Source organism: Mesoplodon densirostris, chromosome 1 (genome assembly GCF_025265405.1).
Source record: "Mesoplodon densirostris isolate mMesDen1 chromosome 1, mMesDen1 primary haplotype, whole genome shotgun sequence".
NCBI classification, from domain to species: Eukaryota; Metazoa; Chordata; class Mammalia; order Artiodactyla; family Ziphiidae; genus Mesoplodon; species Mesoplodon densirostris.
Genome location: NC_082661.1, coordinates 85,070,215 through 85,086,438, shown reverse-complemented (window position 1 = coordinate 85,086,438; position 16,224 = coordinate 85,070,215). Strand labels below are relative to the sequence as shown.

Below are 16,224 nucleotides of genomic sequence, written 5' to 3'. Positions count from 1 at the left end.
ATTCGTTCATTCATCCAAGCATGTATTGAAGACCTACTATGAGTCATCCATGTAATTTATTAGGTGTTAGAATAAAAGATAAACAAGAATAAAAGATAAACAAGTCATTGTCTCTAATATTGAGTATAAATGAAATATTATAGAAATGCAGAGGAAGGAGTTTGGAGAACGAAATGATTTAATGAGTGATATTTTAGCTGCTTCTTGAAGGATGAACAAGTTCACAGGCTAGGAAAGGAGAAGGCATTTTAGACAGAGGGAAGAGTATACTCAAACACATAAGGGAAGGAACCCAAACAGCAGGATTGTGGAAATGGATTTTTGACCAGCTGGAGCAGTGGTGGGAGCCAGAGCAGGAAGAAGGATAGATTGGTGCTTGATAAGGCAGAACTGGGCCTTCAGGAAAAAGGAAGAGAAAACCATTATGAAGAGTTTAAGGAATTCAGCATTAACAGGTCTGAGTTAATTATAATTATAATAAAATTATATATAAATATAATTATAATAGAAAATAATGGAACTGGGGATGGAGAGACACAGTATGATGCTATTTTAATAGTTCAGGTAACAGATGATGAGGACCCAGACTTGCAGAGCAGCACTAGGAGTAGAGAAAAGTGGTTCTGCACTCCACTGGGCATTTTGTCCTAGCTAGGTCTCAATTTTCTTTCTGCAAAATGAGAGTTTTGACTAGATAATCGCTGTGATCCTTTTCAGCATCATGATCCCATACATGCCTTAGAATTTTTCTTTTGTTGTAAATTTATCTATCTAGTTTCCTAAACATGGAGAGGCCATGCCATCTACATCTTTTTATCATGTATATATAGATAAGTGCAAATAGAATGGGCTGTGAAACAGAAATGGTCAAGTTCAAATCCTTGATCTACCACTTTCTGTTAGTATGACCCTGTCAGTTATTTATGCATTCTGTGCCTCAGTTTCTTCATCTGTAAATGGGGATATTAACAGTATCAAATGTAAAAAGTTAGGAAGATTAAAAGAGACAATAGATTTAAAATGTTTAACACAGGATTTGGTACATTTCCAGTATCTATAGTGACTATCATCATCATCACTCTTTCTACTTAGCAGAGTGCTTATCACCTAAAAAATACTTACTGGATTCTTTTTTTTTTTTTTTTTTTTTACTTACTGTATTCTTGATGAGTGATTGGATGAATGCAGTGAAAGAGAATAATCATTCAAGTAAATTATGTCAAATAAATCTCTATTAATTGTTTTCTTGATTATTGAATAAGATTGTTGTTAATTCTGTGAAAATAGATAAGCAACAGCTAAGTCTCCAGTGCAAATCTGCACCTTGCCATGTTTAAGAAGGTTCATTTGGATTGACATATGTGATGAAATCAGAGCAGATCAGAAGAATATGTGGCAGAATTGCCTAGATTTTGTGACACTTTTCCAATTTTTTTCTGTTTTTGAAAATCCATAATAATTAAACTCTTGTGACTTTTTCATAATTTTTCACATATCATCCTGTTGAAAGATTTTCACATCATTCTTGAACTTGAACTGTTTATTTATGTGGATATAATAGACTGGCAATTTCCATACTTCAGAGCTGCTTTAGTTAGAATGAGTTATTATTGTAGTCAACTCTGGCTTTTTCTGCTTTACTCTTTTAGAAGCACAAATATTATACATCTTCCATTACTTCCACTCCTTCTTCTTCATTTTGTGTTTCTTCACTTTGGGAGGATTTTAGGATGGAGATAATGATAGAGTGCACCATAAAACTATCCCCTCAATTGCCAGTGACATCATCTCTTGTCTGTAGAACAGGAAGGGAGAAGGGATGTTAACATGGGCCATGTCTGGAACAACATAACATTGATTCAGGTCTATACACATCAAGCGCCTTAAGAGCTTAAAATGGAATTGGTATTACAGCAACATTCATGTTTGAAAATGGCATTGTACCAAAGGTAGGATAATATTGTCATCTTAAATTTAGAAGATATTGGGTTAGAAAAGCTCTGCAATCAATTCTTTGAAGAAGGAACACAACATTGAAAGGAAAGAGAACCTGGTGCTCATTTTGGCTTTCTAAATCCCTCCTGTGTTTCATTATATGGTGTCTAGGTCCCCTTCTCATTTTAATAGTCCATGAGTTTTGGAAACTTACCAAAGATATCCCTATTTTAGTTCTTAATCTATTAAAATAATTTCAGTATCAAAGCGTTTTTGTGGCATATTTAATTTTAAATGCTTTGAAATCAAGACTATTTATCAAAGGATAAAATCTTAGATTATGCTGCAGGAAAAGAAGACGGCACATTACCTCATCTGCCAAATGCAAAGGGAAAAAAATGATTTATTCCTGTCAACTGGAAAATAAATGTTCCAAAGATTGTAACCACATCTGTAACATATATTGATGGCTTGGAGGAAGGCTGGGTCACCCTAGTGCTCACTCAGCCATTACCGTCTTCCCAGAAATTAGAGAAGTGGGGCTACTGGGGGTCACTCTTTCAGCACAATTCCCCGTTCTCTGTTCTGTTGAAAGAGTTTTAAAGAGGAGGCCAGCTGGCAGCCATGCTGTGTGTTTGGGACGGGGGTGGTGAGATGAGGAGGGTGAGATGGGAGGAGGAGACACTGTGGCAGAGAAAGGAGTGGGCAGTAATGAGGGAGGGAAGGGACATTTAGAGGGTACTGTAGTGTTGACTGATTTATTACAAAGTGTTCAAGGAGGAAAACCGTGCTTCCTTTTCACAGGAAAGACTTGACAGCTCTCCATGTCCTTCTTTCCTTGGACCCTCCTCTCTCAAATGTATCTTCCCCACTGCTGCCAAAATGAACTTCCTACCAAGAGGACTAGGTCAGGCCAGTTCCTGTTTAACATCCTTTAATGGCTTTCCATTGTTGCCTGACAGCAGGAATAGGCAAACTATGGCCAACAGCCCAAATTTGGCCTAATGCCTTATTTATTTATTTATTTGTTTGTTTATTTATGGCTGCATCAGGTCTTAGTTGCAGCACGTGGGATCTTCGTTGCTGCATGTGGGATCTTTTCGTTGTGGTGCGCGTGGTGCGCGGGCTGGAAGCAACACTTTGCTGACTTAAGTAGTTGGAAAAAAATTTTTTTAATAATATTTGATGACTTGTGAAAATTATGTGAAATTCCAATTACAGTCTCCATAAATAATGTTTTATTATGCCACGCTCATTCATTTTCATATTAGCTGTAGCCACTTTTGTAGAGTTGAGTCAAAGCCCATATGCTTCTCTTAGCCTAAAGTACTTAGTATCTGGCCTTTTACAAAAAGAAAAAGTTTATCCTTCCCTGTGGGATAAAATCCACTGCTTTCTGACTCTCCCTTTATTATCCAGCAATAACACAGAACTGCCTGGAGTTTATTAGCTGTACCCTCTGTCTGGAATGGGCTCTTTCTTTGCTGTACTCACCTCTACCAATAGAGGTGAGTACAGTCACTCAATCTCAACTCTGCCATGAATTCTTCTAAAAGGCTTCTCTGAGGACCCTTTCACCCCACACACAGCAATCCTCCCACCCTTAAGGCTGGATTTTTTTTGTTTTGCTTTTTGCTCTTCTCTTAATCTCTGTGTACAATCCTATCAATATTCTTGTCTCCTTACATTGTACCCTCTCTTAGTACTATCAGCTCCCTGGGGACAGAGGCCACATTTTATTCACTAATACACCCCTGGCATGAAGCATTGTATTTAGCCCTGAGTAGGTAAATGATAAAGGGTTGCTGACTGATAAGTGAATGCATCCATTTCCCCATGACAGTAGTTCCTGGAGCTGCCAACAAAAGGGCTTTATGTGCCCTGGTTAAAAGTGATACATTCTAGAGGAATTACTAAATGTCCACCAATTGTGACATTCCATTCTCCTTCCTCAGGTTCTCTTCTTAAAATCTGCAGAGTCTATAGCCATAGACTATGGTGAGCCCATTTATATTAGCTTTCCACTTAGGGAAAGGATTTGAATTTGCTGTTCCTTTAAACCAATTCTGGGTACATTCACTGTACCAAGAAAAAAAGTCTAGGGCAGAACAGAAATATCATTCAGTGTTTTTAAACCTGCTCAGGCTGATAAAATTTAATGTTTCCTTTTGTCACAGAAATTAAAAATCAGGATGAGCATTACTTGCTGACCTTATAATTCTGCTGTCTTCACCAAAGTCACAATTTTCTTAGATTAAAATCAAATCTTTGGCTTCCCTGGTGGTGCGGTGGTTGAGGGTCCGCCTGCCGATGCAGGGGACATGGGTTTGTGCCCCGGTCCGGGAGGATCCCACATGCCGCGGAGCGGCTGGGCCCGTGAGCCATGGCCGCTGAGCCTGCGCGTCCGGAGCCTGCGTGTCCGGAGCTTGTGCTCCGCAATGGGAGAGGCCACAACAGTGAGACCCACGTACCACACACACACAAAAAAATCAAATCTTGCTATTGGTAACTTCAAATAATAATAACTTGGGGAAAATTCAAAGTTAGGTAATTAAATGCCTGAAGGGAGATCTCTTAAAGTGAATGCAATGCATGTTTTATGGAAATATTTGTGCCATAAATATCAGTGTCTTCATGGTAGTAAAATCATTTGTTTCATACTTATGGCTAAAATTCACCCCCCTTTCTTTTTTTTTCATCTTGAAATGGCCCTCTTTTAATGTGCTTTGTTTTAAGAATAATTTTATAGCAGGGTAATGGTGAAATAAAAACGTGTTACAAATTATTTTGCAACTCCCTCAAGTAAAATATCTATAGAATTTTTTCATACCTCTGATTTTTTTCTATCTGATAGCACTTTAGTCCTTGAACAGTTAATTCTTATTTCTTTCTCAGTGTCTTCCTTTTTATGCAAAATGAGAAATCCAGATACTTTGCTTATTAAAACATCTTGTGGAAGTTGAATCTCTCTTGGAAACACTATAAGATTTTCAAACACCACTACTGCAGAACACTGCAGGACATGAAACCTCTGCCCTCTTTTTGGTTATTTTCTTTATCAAATTCATGCTGGGGCTTCCCTGGTGGCACAGTGGTTGAGAGTCCGCCTGCCGATGCAGGGGACACAGGTTCGTGCCCCGGTCTGGGAAGATCCCACATGCCGCGGAGCGGCTAGGCCCTTGAGCCATGGCCGCTGAGCCTGCGTGGCTGGAGCCTGTGCTGTGCAACGGGAGAGGCCACAACAGTGAGAGGCCCGTGTACCGCAAAAAAAAAAAAAAAAAATTCATGCTGGACCTAGGGCTTGGCTTAGCTGAGCATTGAACTTTGGCTGTTTTATCACAAAATCAGGGTTCTTATTCCTCTTCTTAGCCCCCTAGTAAGTATCAACTTCAATACATTAAAGGCATTTTGTATTGCTGATAATCAGAGCTGTAGTTACTGTAGATAGAAACCAGAGAAGGTATCATTTGAATTTAAGGACAAAATTTAACTAGCATAAAGTTCCAAATAAAACCAAGTTATGAGTAAATAGGTAAAACCCCTCCCCATTTATTTATTTATTTATTTATTAAAAAAATATTATTCTTCTCTGTCCTATTTACTTACTGGTCTGGCAGAAGGCTATGGTATGAATGACATGTAGAATAACAGGAAAAACTACCAACCTCTTAAAATGAGGCTAGTACTGACTGGGTCAGGGATTGGCCCCGGGGTCCTAAAAAGCTGCTGTGGACTCCTGTCATGGATTTCTATGCTGCTTAAAAAATGGTTGCTCCATCCAAGTGGGAGTAGGGGCAGTACAAACAGTGTATCTTCCCTAGTTTAAGGATGGCACTTTACTTTCCAGTGTATACACTATACCTGCAGAATACATCTATAGCTCAGTTGTCTAAATGGATAATTTTTTCTAGAAGAGGTGATGCTGACGAAAGGCTAATAAGCAGGATCCTCTGAATGTTCGTAGTAATGTAGACAGCGTTCTTCAAGCTCAGTTTGGGCTTACATAAAATTGTGCCTGGGCTTCCCTGGTGGCACAGTGGTTGAGAATCTGCCTGCTAATGCAGGGGACACGGGTTCGAGCCCTGGTCTGGGAAGATCCCACATGCCACGGAGCAACTAAGCCCGTGTGCCACAACTACTGAGACTATGTGCCTAGAGCCTGTTCTCCAGAACAAGAGAAGCCACCGCAGTGAGAGGCCCACACACCACAGTGAAGAGTGGCCCCTGCTCGCCACAACTAGAGAAAGCCCGCACGCAGCCACGAAGACCCAACGCAGCCAAAAATAAATAAATAAATAAATAAATTAATTTAAAAAAAACTGTGCCTTTGCCTACATATACCCCATTATAATTTATTTGGTAATTTAGGGCAAACCTCACATTTATTCATATCATCATGGTGAGGCAGTCCTGCTCTACAAAGCCTTTTCAGACCCTCAAGTAATAAGCATAAATCTCAAAATCCTGAAGAGGTGGTGAAGCTTTTTCCTCTTGGCTGGAGGTGGGAATGGAGGACAGTTTATTAAGAAGAGTGACAGAGGGACTTCCCTGGTGGCACAGTGGTTGGGAGTCCGCCTGCCAATGCAGGGGACATGGGTTCGAGCCCTGGTCTGGGAAGATCCCACATGCCACGGAGCAACTAAGCCCGTGTGCCACAACTACTGAGACTATGTGCCTAGAGCCTGTTCTCCAGAACAAGAGAAGCCACCGCAGTGAGAGGCCCACACACCACAGTGAAGAGTGGCCCCTGCTCGCCACAACTAGAGAAAGCCCGCACGCAGCCACGAAGACCCAACGCAGCCAAAAATAAATATCAATAAATACATTAAAAAAAAAAAAGAAGAGTGACAGAAAAGTCAAGGACAAAGAAGGTACAATGTAGCAACTCTTTGCTACAACTTTAGAGAGGAAAAAAATATCAGAGCAAGATACACTGGTGGCAATTCCTCTTTAAGTGGATTTCATAAAGTTACTTGATTTTTATAGGGGGGATTGCCAGACTCTTTCTAGAAATATAAACTGTCACATTTTATAATGCTGTGAATAATGAAATGTCCCTTTGTGAAAAATACTGCTTCATTAAATTTGAGAAGTCACAGATCCTGTTATTTTCCAAAACCACTGAGGAAAATACTTTGCACTAAATACTTCTGGTACTATGTGGACTAGGGAAACACTGGCTAGTCCTGAAGCATCTCTGTTGCTGTCTTCCTGGTGACTAGCCAGGGAATTGGACTCTCCTTGCCTCAGGCTGCCCGATGGCTCCATGTGGAGATAACATAACTTATCTCTTGGCATGTTTTGAGATTTATAGTTTACTGAGTGCTAGGAATTCCTAAGAGAAAAGGGGCTTTTTCTATGGCATTAGCATCTTCAGACATGTGAACAAAAAAAGAAGAGAGTGTCACTCATCCTCTGGTTTTACAAAGGGTTAAGTCGGAATCTACTGCAGTTGGCCCACCGACAGAACAGTGCACCCTGAGGGGAATACAGCATGGAAAAAACAGGATGAGGCATTTTGTGCTTTGGATAAACAGACCCCTAGGTAGTTAAGATGCACATCTCAGGAATAATTTCAGTGAGCCCAGTTTCTTGCAGAAAAGCACAAAAATCATTAATTTGAGATATCTCTTCTATATGATTAGCAATAATCTTTTACTAAGATGTTTGCTTGACTACCAGTATTTCCTAGCAAAAAAAATTCATAGATATACTGGCTCCTACCCTGCCTCTTCAGAGCAGTTTCTCAGAGCTACTGAGAGACTGTCTTCCTGGCTGTAGTCCTCAGTAAGACCCTGAATAAAACTTAAACTCACAACTCTATGTTGTGTGTTTTTCTTTAAGTTGACAGACAATATAGTGCTACTATCTCTTAAGTTATTTAAATCTTTAAAATGGTCCTCATTTTTAAAGAATATTTCAAGTGCTGGCCCTTTAAAAAATATGTTTTATCAGAATGCCAAAACAGCCATTTTATTCATAATTTTAAAAAAAAAGAATTATCAAAAAGCTGTGCTACATAATATCACTGACCAGGGAGCTCACATTCCAGCTGATGGTTTTAATCGTATGTAGGAAGATCCAAAGTCATTTTTTAAAAGCTTTACTTAAATATGCTTTATTATAATGAAACCTTCAGTTTAATCAAGGTGAGGGATTAGAAGCCCTGGAATGACAAACATGGTAGATTCTCTGAGTCCAGGGTGGTTTTAGAAATCCAATCAACACATTATCAAGTCATATTACCACTGGCTATGCTTGTGCTTAGGACTGATTTTCAATACTATGAAAGAAAGAATTAATAGAGAATAATATTAAATTAATAAAGAATAATATTCTAATATTAAAATATGGATCCAAAACCTCTTAACTTACATGTGAAATTGATCATATTTTGAGGTAAATTTTTTTTTTAAGTTTTTAAATGTTACAGCTAAAATGTTGCCAACCAGCATGAAATTCTTTTGTTGTGTCTGGAAGCTGATATAACAGTAGAAACTAAAATTTAAAAATATGTAGTAGATAAGGTTAAATCTTTGGAGTGAAGACTATTTCAAAACAATTTTTTATAAGGAAAAATGAAAAGGCTATTTAAGTTGATTTTCAAGTTAATTTTTATTACTAATACAATTTTTATTTTCAGTATGCATATTTCAAATACAGTCTATTGGGATAAACAAAGGTGGAAATGTTAAGCTAATAAGCAGAACAGTCTATTTTAGTAGAAGAGGTGTGGACAGTGTAGATACTTCTACTTTAAAAAGAAATCAAATGTGAAAATCTACTTTCTCTTAAAAACAAACATTTCTACAGTTCCTCTCTAATTATAATAACTGAGCCTATCTGATATATTTTTTATCCAAAGTTTCAATTGATTAATATATATATGTATATGCTTGAGCCCTAACTGTGTAGCCCTTTCCAGTGTGATGAGGCCAAAACATGAGACATATTCAGAGATAAATGGACTAGAATTGTGCAGTTATAAAACTTAAAATACAGCACAGTATTTAAATCATCTTAATAACAGACACTTCACACGCATGCAATGATATATTTAAACTCAAGATGGAAAGGAGGTGCCAAATTAGTGTACTTTTAGAGAATGCTTTTTAATCCATGGTGGAACAGAACTCTTTGTACCTATGTGACTGCTACTAGTAGAAAAATGTCTTACAACACATGTGGTATATATTTACAAAGCAACAGCTCCTCTCTAAAAAGACTATTATTTGGAATATAAGACAAACTGATTTTATTTTTGTGAGAACAGTAGTTATCTAGGTATTCTCAAAAGGAATCAGATATCAGCATGGCAACCTTAGCTCAAACACTAGCTTGAGTGTAAGCAATCTAACTTTACTCCTTTTTGAGTAAACTGGAGATAAATACCCATACATTTTGTGATGATTTGACAATGGCACTTCTGCTTTTCAGAATTATGTCTGCAAAGTATGACTTCTTGAAACATTGATTTCTAATAAAAATATGAGACAGTCATTTCCCTTGTGAATGAAAAATGCATAACTTTCCTGCCATGTACTGTCATTTTCTTGATGTCTAGAATAAATTCAAATAGCTTAATACAATGATTATTTTGATCTAGTGCATGCAAAGAGGGAGATGGCTGTTTTACAATAATATTTAAGTTTAAAATGTCTGCTTCTCTCTATTTTGAGTCTAGTGAAAGTTTTAGTGAATAATATAATGTATATCAACTTCTGGAATTGAAGTATCTAAAATCTAAGGAGTAAAGGAAATAACTTCTAGCATCATAAAAGAAAGCAACAAAATAGGATATGATCCTGTCACACAAAATCTTTTCTGCTAAATTCTGCATATCTTAAAACATTGACATCTAGAATAACTGGACCACTATAAGAATTTTTATGTGGGGATTCCTGAGAATTCCTGACAGATTAATCAATATACCAGACATTATTTTTTTAAGATTCCATAGGAACTCTTTAGGAATCAATAATTATATCTTATAATTTGAGAGAATTAATGCTGTATCAATTTAAGATAATTTAACAATATAACTTTAGAAAGTACTCTTCTTAATAACTGAACAAATTAGTATCTGGGTGACTCCATTACCAATAGAATTTACTGTGATTTCTTCAACTTTTTATTTCTTTGTTTCCAACATAAGGGATTACTTGTATCCTGGCAATTTTTAAAAATTTTATTCTGTGAAAGAGACCATCATAGTGATAAATTCAAGAGTCAAAAAAAGTAAAACAAAACAAAATAACCATATTTAGAAACCTAAGAAAGTTTTGAACACTCAAGATGTTTTCATTTTAAAATGTTCTCAATGCTTGTTTATGATGTAAAATACTTTGAATTTCCTTGTATTTAATACTTTGTGGGTATGGCAGTGAGGAGCAGGTGTTTGACTGATTGTCTCATAGTCATGCTAACAAGGCATGGGTCATGGAATTGTCCAAGCAACTGTTTAACTTCCTTTGAACATCCTAATGATGTCTTTCTAAAGAAGCACCACTTGTTGCATAGGCTTCTGTGGCATGCTTTCCATAACTAAATAAATGGTCATGACCTACATTTGCATAATAACAGACACATCCTCTACCACTTCCTTAAATCCACTAATAGCTTTTTTTCTTCACATCAACCCTCACTCCACGTAACACATAGCACAAAACCTGCTGCCCAACAATTCCTCTTGGACCTTTAATGATACATATAGTGACACCAGGGACCTCATCCACTCCTAAACTTAATCTTATATTTATATGATGAACAATAAAAATGAATAATGCATCAAGGGTCATTTTACAAATGAGAGAAACTCAGAATATCAGAGCTGTTAAGGATATAAGAAATTAAATAATCTGATATTCTCATTTGACAAATGAGAACACCTGAACCCAGAATCTATTCCTGTCTCAGGCTACTGGCTTTAAGTAGATTAAAAATAAATCCTGTACCTAAATCTTTCTATTCCCCACATATTACGCCATTTACCTCAAAAATCCGTCTGAAATGTATAATTGTCTTACTCTCAAATATTTATTTCTTTCTGAGAACATCTATATTTCAATTCCAAAAACCAAATTTTATCAGATTTTAAAATATATTTCAGAGAAATGCTTAAAATAACACCAAGGAAATCCTTTTTATGTAATTATTACTCATTGGCATATCCCATTGAAAAATTCTCCAGTTATATTCTTGCTGTTACTGCTAATGACAGCATACCATATTTCATTAATTCCTTCCTAGACTAAGGCACATACAAGAAAATACTTAATTTCATTTTAATTCAGAGAGTTTAGTTGCCTAGAACTACTCCATATTAATGAAATAAATGGAATTAAGGTTATGAATTACATATAAGTGCCATCAACACAGAAAATGAAGTTTTCTTCAAAGAAATTCTCTATGCATCTGCAGAGAAGGAAGTGATTCACACTCACATGTGCATATACATACACACACACCCACACACACATACAAACTCAGATAAATGACCTATGAGAACAAGCCAAGATCAAAAGTGAATCTAAATCTGTTGGAAAAGTGAAAACCACTGCAAAGAAACATTTTAAAAAAATGATAAGTGGCACATGATCAGTTCTTCTAACTTTCATGTTTGGCGTCTCCATCCCCTTGGGTGTGGGTTATAGTTGCAATTGGTTACTGAAACACAGTAATCAGACCTGGTCTCCATGGACATTATTTCAGAATCATTTCTGGAAGGCTGCCTATAATATGCATATGGCACCTGTGAATCATGTTGGGAGTTGGTGGGCATACTATTATTGGGTAGGAATGCAACATTATACTCTTGCCTTCCAAATGAGCCCATATTGGCCTTCTGGGTTTGAGGGACATAAGACAGTCTTTCATTCCAATCCTCAGACGACCCTGGAAGCACCTTCCTCCGAGCTGCTGAGACCACATTTGCCATAATAGATTCCTGAATGTTTCTGGGTCTGAAGGCATCATCCAGTAAACCAAAAGAAGACTTGGCTGCTGCTTCCCCAGGAGTTAGTCTCTTGTTTGCTTCCTCTAGCCCGTCAGTTGGTTTGCTAGAGTAGCTATAAGCAGGCTGGTATACCCAAGGAGATGTTGTAGAGATGGTGGGTGGGACTGGTCTTCCAGGAAGAGAAAGAGAGCGTCCACTCTGCTAGAAATAATGAAAATGTTAATATATCTCATTCATGTTGGTTTATGCTGATTGACTGTTATTCCAATGTATTCTCCACACCATTACTAAGCACTATAAAAATCAAATCACCACAATGCTTAGTCCTAAAGCCAAGATAGGCTGCCTCTACCCGGTGTATTATTAGCGCTGGTCTGGGACTTGGCCCTCATTTAGGACCTCCTCCTTGCTCTCCTTTTCTGAACCCATAGCTCCAATTGCTACCATCTTTCTTAGGCATAACCACCATGGCAGGTGCCCTGTCATCACTGGGAACCACCCTTACTTCTGTCTGCACTCTTCATATTCATATCTATATCCACAGCCCACCCTCATTCTAATCCTGTTTTCCTGATACCAAATAAACTTAACATACTGATAACTCTGGAAACAGACCATGAGCTACTGGGCTTTGTACTTTTCCCAAGTGACTTTTAATATGTTATATTGATCCACTGAATATAGCAAAAACAAAGAAAAACTACTTAGATGTATTCAACGTTACTGGTCTGATGGAGTAGATCGCCTTTTTCCAGCCAAATTCTTTTTATACATTCGTGAAAATCACATCGATCTTTATTTCCTGAGTGTGGTGTATTGCCCATATCTTGAAGGAAACATTTCAGCCACGTGTTTCATTTGTGCTTTGGTTCCTTTTATGTGTATTACATTCCTTATTTCCTTGAGAGTGTGTGTCCCTGAAATATTCCCTTGTGTATGCTAAATGTTCAGTTTGTCTAATATGCAGAAATATAAATTACTGAAAGCTCTTTTATTCTCTCTTTTTACCCATTCTGTATTTCCAGGGACCTTGAAGTCTGGTTATATACATTATATTCTCACACATTCCCATTTGCATGAGACCCTTAGACAAACTCTTGGCAAAAAGTATCAAAGGCACACTTAACAGAAATGAGTCAACTTGGAAGTATCATAACATTGTGTTTCTTGAACAAAAAACATTGCCATGCTTAAAAATGTGCTCAGATTCTATAAATGGTTTCAACAGCTTTTCTTTCTTAATCAAGTTCTTAAATTTAAAATGAATAGCAACACCTGGATTTGGACAAAATGTCTCAGATTAAAATGTTTAGGTATTTCTGTTGTTATTCCATTAGGCACACAAAGAAGGTAGGTGGTTCAATCTTGGTTTGGATATAAAGAATAAGGGAGTCAATATAATGAATCTTGATTCTCTCTTTTCAGTCATTAAAACTTTAGTAATAATGGGGAAATTTCCTGGCAGTCCATTGGTTAGGACTCAGCACTTTCACTGCGTGGGGCCCGGGTTCGATCCCTGGTGGGGGAACTAAGATCCCTCAAGGGATGCAGCCAAAAGAAAAAAAAAAAAACTTTAGTAATAATGGTTGACTTTTAGCAAAAACTTGTTTTCATTAATCTCCTTCTCTTAATCTAAATCCAGTAAGTCACTATTTAAGGACTTGGTTTCTATTCCACATTGTTAGTGCATTGTTTTCATTCATTTATTCATTTAACAAAAATTTTATTGAATACCTAATGTTTCTAGGCACTTTCCCATGAGCTAAAGATACAAAGATGCTTCAGATAAAGTCCCTCTCCTCAGGAAGCATACAATCCAGTACAGTTTTTAGCTCTGCAATTGTGAGTTAGTCAATCAGAGGTCAATTTAGAGAAGAGACTCTTTACCTATTTTGACAGGACCAATAGCCAGTTTTGTACACTGTGAGAATTATTAACATTCAGCATGATAAAAAGGAATTAGCTCTTCTCTCCCACAGTATGTGTCTATGTCTCCCTTTTGTCCTTATCTCTGGAAGAAAGAGAACAACATTGGTCTATAGAGTCCCTGGGACACTTTTCACATTCCAGTGATATCTGTTTTCCATCAGATATAGCACCTGCTTTAGTCTGGTCTTTAAAACAATAGAGACTTAAAGGATGGCAACGAAAAGACTCAGGTCTCCACAGAAATATAGGAGAGGCTCCTGAATATACATACAGGTAACTAACATCACTGGCTAATAACTGGAAAAATGAATAATTATCAATATATTTGGAAGTATTAATTACAATGTGAAGGCATACATCTCAGTGATAGGGCATGAAAAACACTGGATGAAAGAGAGAACTTTATTTTCTGGTCTTTGTTCTACCCACTTAGTTGGGAAATCTTCAGAAGAATGGAATCTTAACAGAAATGTAAAAGTTCAAAACACTGTTGAATGATACTCTAAAAACAAAGACATCAGGGATTGTTTTTCAGCTAAGGCAAAAAACATTGAATGTGGGGAGAAAGAGTAAAACTTTGAAGTATAATGTTGAAAGAGTAAGTCATAGTTTTCTGAAGAGAAATTTAAAATAGCATTGAAGCTTTTAAGAAAGGTCTCATGTAGAATAGACATATGCCAAATATAGCAGCAGTGCAGGTCGTAAAGGAAGAGTGCAATGACCTCAATGAACAAAATGACAATTGCTCTTCTATATACTCCTCAGACTGCCAAATGTGACTTCATGCTTCTTTAAATGCTAACAATAGAATAAAATTACAAATTGTCTTAGGTTAGAGACACAACTGTGGTATAAATAAATAGTTCTTTAGGTACATTTTTGTTTCTGTTCATGCCAAAACTATTTCAGGCCTCTAGTCTCTGCCTGCACCCAAACCCCTAATTCTAACGTATTTCCCCAAAGCAATTTTCACATCTTGTTCCTTGGTGCTATTTCCTTCTGTCAATCTCTGTCCCAAGGCTCATGCTGTTCTCTGCTTGGCTGGCTAAATGAAGCCATGTGATCTATCCTGAGCCAGGAATGACCAAAGGGACCTGAAAATAACAGAAGTGTTTCTTCTGTTTTGGAGTTTGGATGTCTGATGGTAGAATCCTAGCCACACATGGGTTAGATTCTGGGTTGGAGTTTCTATCTTGGGTTGTATTATTATCGAAAGAATTTAATTTTGATATGAGAGCATTTAACTGTAGCCAGTATGTTAAATTGGTTATTTTTTGTGTATTATTATGTATGATGTGTTATCAAAATGCTTATTCCTTTTTGTCTCCTACTACCCTTTAAGTTTTTTTAATGAAAGAAATTTTTTCACTGCTGCTTGATGAAAACTTAGCAGGTCCTGTGACATTCTGCTTCCGTTTAGGACTAGTCCTGTCATTACCTTAAGTTACCCAAACCACTTTATTTCAACATAGAATATTCCAGCCACTGGAATAACAAACTCCAATCTCAGACTTAAATCTCTCCCTCCCAACTGCGGCCCATTTCAAGAGGATCACCTTCCTTCAGGGAAGGCACTGTGGTTGGCTTCTTCATGCTTTCTTCCTCTTCCTCTCCTAGCTTACTAACCCTGACTTCCAGCCCCCTGGGGTTAGAATGACAGGATAGAGAAAAAAAGAGCAGAAAGAAATTTTTACTTGATTTGGTAACATCATATTCTGGCTTTTCACTCTCAGAGCCAGGGAGGCCCAGAGAAGAAAACTTTCAAGGGATATTTGAAGATTCTTATTCCTATCAGATATCTTGTCTGTAATCCTTGGTTCATGCCAATTCATCTCAATTCTAGGGGTTAACTTGTAAGTCAATCTGTACCCCTTAGAAAGCTGTCAACCTACCGTTGTAGCTACTAGGGTCTGTTTGCACCCTTGGAGAGGCCCCAAGACAACCCCATCCAGCTCTTCCTTACTCCTGGCCTGCTCTGGTCCATGGGGAATGCTCACATCATTTGCCTTTGGGAGTGCAGCAGCAGATTTCCTGGTTCTTTGCCAAAATAATTTTTCAGACCATCTCTCACCCTGTAGATATCCTGGGAAGGGGTCAGACTGACTACAGCCCACCCACTCTGACCTCCCATCCATCCACATGCTGACATCTCGGATCAAGTTCCCTAAGAAGCCACTTTGAAACGCTTTTCTCACAAGGCTGGAGGTGAGAGGGTAGGGCCCCCCAACTCCACCTACTCCTAACACACACCTTGATCTGCAGCATTCCAGAATTCCTCCTCACAAAATCCTCTCTTCTTACCAGACTCTGACCCCCTTTAATAACCTGGACCTAAGGAGTTCAAGAATTGTGGAAGTGGTTTGCTAATCTGTGAACACACCAGGATACTCATGTCTACTATTTTC

The 16,224-nt window shown here is 37.6% G+C and overlaps 1 protein-coding gene and 1 long non-coding RNA gene across 3 annotated transcripts in view; one reads left to right on the top strand and one right to left on the bottom strand.

Annotated features, from left to right (window-relative positions):
• The window catches only part of LOC132494368 (uncharacterized), a 198,530-nt gene that overhangs the window by 110,333 nt on the left and 71,973 nt on the right, over nt 1-16,224 (top strand). The window lies entirely within an intron of this gene.
• Nucleotides 11,015-16,224, bottom strand: part of SYNPO2 (synaptopodin 2) — a 169,264-nt gene continuing 164,054 nt past the window's right edge. Inside the window, exon 5 of one of the 2 annotated variants that reach the window (XM_060105377.1) lies at nt 11,015-12,091. In XM_060105377.1, coding sequence (XP_059961360.1) covers nt 11,549-12,091 — 543 coding nt within the window. In that variant the 3' untranslated portion in view covers nt 11,015-11,548. The remainder of the gene's footprint in view (nt 12,092-16,224) is intronic. The other variant, XM_060105388.1, reaches the window with a different exon arrangement.